Source organism: Pyrus communis, chromosome 5 (genome assembly GCF_041283825.1).
Source record: "Pyrus communis isolate YQ-2024b chromosome 5, ASM4128382v1, whole genome shotgun sequence".
In the NCBI taxonomy this organism is placed as follows: Eukaryota; Viridiplantae; Streptophyta; class Magnoliopsida; order Rosales; family Rosaceae; genus Pyrus; species Pyrus communis.
The window spans coordinates 21,693,572-21,696,977 of NC_142569.1; the positions used below are offsets into that span (position 1 = coordinate 21,693,572).

At 39.9% G+C, this 3,406-nt stretch overlaps 1 protein-coding gene across 1 annotated transcript; it reads right to left on the reverse strand.

The window, feature by feature from the left end:
- Positions 1-799: 799 nt before the first annotated feature.
- LOC137726809 (uncharacterized) lies at positions 800-2,670 on the reverse strand. The gene has a single exon (XM_068465771.2). It carries the CDS (start codon positions 2,500-2,502, stop codon positions 1,303-1,305), a length of 1,200 nt encoding a protein of 399 aa, XP_068321872.2. The 5' UTR covers positions 2,503-2,670; the 3' UTR covers positions 800-1,302.
- Between the last annotated feature and the right edge of the window lie 736 nt (positions 2,671-3,406).

Here is a 3,406-nt window from a genome sequence, read left to right on the forward strand (position 1 = left end):
AGGAAAGGTTACCAAAACGGGAAACCTAGGGTTAACTTTCCTACTTCAAGTAGGAAACCTTGTTTCAGTAGAAATTCTCGTTTTGGTAGGAATTCATCGTTGGAGTAGGAATTCATCGCTTCTTCAAGTCTTCAACTCGTTCATTCCTCTTTCACTCCAAAAGACTCCAATTTGCATCTTCTTTCACACTTTGGCCTTATAATCTGAAAATACACAAAAATGGCCTTAAACACTAAAATAGCTAAATAAACACAACATAAATGCACGAAAACAAGCTAATTAAGTCGCATGAATATGCTCCTATTAGTCTTTGATTCCATTGCCGAAGGAAGTCACTTAATTAGCTTTCTCGACAAAGTGAAGTGTTCTATGGATGATTAGATATTCCCAAGTTACATTCAAAGTTCGGCATTTAGATGGCCAAACCACTTTTATCATAAATACACCCATCTCTTTTGAGTAACTTTGCCCTATACATATTCGACAGACCTATATTTTCACCAATGTAATTGAGTCTGCTGAACCTGGTGTATAGGATTTAGAACTTCACAGTGATCTACATAGCATTGTTGACATGTTTAAGAACCTTCTCTTTTGAGTAACTTTGCCCCATACATATTCGATAGACCTATATTTTCACCAATGTAATTGAGTCTGTTGAACCTGGTGTATAGGATTTAGAACTTCACAGTGATCTACATAGCATTGTTGACATGTTTAAGAATCTAGGCCAAGAGTGTTTTTTCCTCGGCTGAGGTTGCCTGAGTCAAAAGTCAGAAGAACATTCCATCACATCACCACTAAGAGGTATTCGCTTGGCCGAGCTCGGTAGCGAATTGCCATGCCCACATTAATATTCAAGGAACAGAAGAATGTAAATAACTCTTTGTACTCGACCTCCACATCATGTAAGCTGTGTTGCTTTCTGAGGTCAACTGGTATGTAATGCCGAATTTTATTTTGATAATTGTTCCTAGCCAAACGCAAAACGTTTCTTGTAAGTAATATATATATATATGCGACGGACCTATACATATGCATGTTTCATACAATTGGATCTTGGTTTTTTTTTATTGTTCGATTATAGTGTTGCCTCTATGACTAGAACGGACTACTAATTTTTTTTTTTTTTTTTTTAAATTTTTTTTTAATTTTTTTTTTAACAGAGACAACACCATAATCGAACAATAAAAAAACCCAAGATCAAGTTGATCAAACCTTATGGGTAAAATTCAAACATCTATATTCCACAACGATGAAATTATAAAAAACAAAAAGTATCTACGGCCACAGATTGAGTTATTATCTGCATCCTCCACCACGTGTCAAAGACACAAATGCTCCTCTGGAAACCTCGTGCAACCCAGTGTTGAACCGCAAGCAACCCAAGAGCCCATGCTTGTAAGGTAAGAAGGTCTTCCTCCTCATCTCCTCCGTAACCGCCCGGTTCGCCGTATAATGCGACTCGTGCGGCGAAACCGGTCCTTTCCTCCTCGAGCTCACCGACCCCATGCTGTCGGTGGACCGGAAACTTGAGTTCTTCACGTCCTGCGCAACACTACTACTCTTCATCTTGGGCGACAACATGGCATACTTCCTCAAATGGTCTTTGCCCGTTGTGGCTCGGCCTTCTGATGCACTCCGAAACAACCATAAATCTTTCAATTTCCATTTTCTGTTCCCTTTCGATGAGAACGAGATCGCTGATAAAAATGAAGCGTATGCTGAAGTAGAGGCCTTATTAGAGTTGATTGTTGTTGAAGAAATTTCGTTGTCTTCTTGGGTGTCGAACATGATGTCTGACACCCTCAAGGGAGACAAAGATCTACTTCCCCTATTACGAATGGAAGCAGATCTTTCCCTCTCGCGTCTTTCCCTCTCGCGTCTTTCCTCTTGATTTTCGTGTTCATCCTTTCGCGTCTCATCCATCGCGACCGCGAAACGATCATCAGTACGATGTTCCTTTTTGTGATGCCGCGGGGATAGAACTTCTTTGACTAGTTTCCGTCCTCGGGAAAATCTTGACGCTCTTGGCGACGGTGACCTCGGTGAAGAACTAGAGGGACCTTGATCACGTACTCCTCCATTGCTCCCAACTTGTAAGCGAGGCGGCAGCTTTAGAGGCCTGATCTTGCCGCCATCGAAGAGCTCGTCCGCCGGCAAAGAAGTCTTTTCCAATTGACCACTAAAGTCGAACTCAAAATCCTCCTCATGATGATGCTTCTGATCATTACTAAAGCTACCTCTTGATTTCGGAATTCCGGGTTTTTCTTCCCACTCAAAGGGGATTGTGGAGGCTGAAAGTATAGGGTTAGTGTCCATGTAGAGGTCATTAAAGTGGTTGTAGAAGGTCGAGGCCCGGGTGGGACTGGTGGGTGCGCTAAAGTAGTATTTGCCGAATCGGGTGGGGCTAGAAGGAGCAGTCATGTAAGGGGAGGAGCAGGCGCTGCTGTCGAAGTTGAAGTCCGCCGGAGGAACTGGAAGAGCCACGTGCATCTCCATGGCTGGAGTTTAATTTAACTTGAGCTTGTTTGGAGCATAGTGAGAGAGGAATGGATATATAGGAGTTTAGAGGTAGAAAGAGCAAAGAGGGAGAGAGGAAGGAGAGGGGAAGGAGAGGATAGTGGGGGAAGATTGACTAAATGACTAGAGTTTTGATCAGTCTCTATAGATACGATTGGTCATAGACGCCAACCTCAATATAAATATACTTCCCCATCTGTATCATTTATTATTCTAATTTTCTTTGGTCCTGCGTGGGGTTGGTTTTCCTTTACTATGTTTTTTCTTTTGTTTTTTTGTTTTGGTTGATTAAACTAATTTTTTGGGTTGATTTAACTAACTTCAGTTTTCTAAATTTTAAGATATTTCACTTCACGTTGATGATAGATTAATTTCTTTTATCATATAATTCTAGCATCACATAAGGTAATAGCGTATTATTGGCCTCCCAAGTCAAACATGTTTGATACATTCTAGTTGCTTTATCATTAGCATTAACAAAATATAAATAACATATATATTGAATATTTTAGACTAATATCTCGTACCTGACAATATCTCCTACCAGACATATGAGAGTTTGTTTAGTTAAACTCATGCATGCTGCTAATTTGAAGATATAAATTGGAGAAGAATGGGCATTCCATAGAAAACAATCCTTGCTCCCCCTGTATATAGGGTTGTAACAGAATTTTGAGTTCTTTGCAAGAAAAGAATCCTCATATATTAACGTTCTCCATAAATAAATTGCGGACGGATCCGTATGTGTCACTCATTTTTTACATAATTTTTACACATGTTTTTGTGGATCTCACTCCATATTGTATTTTAATGATCTGAGCCATCTATGTTTTGGGTTTTCCCTTAATGATCATGTCTACCAAAAATACCCAGATTTGAAACA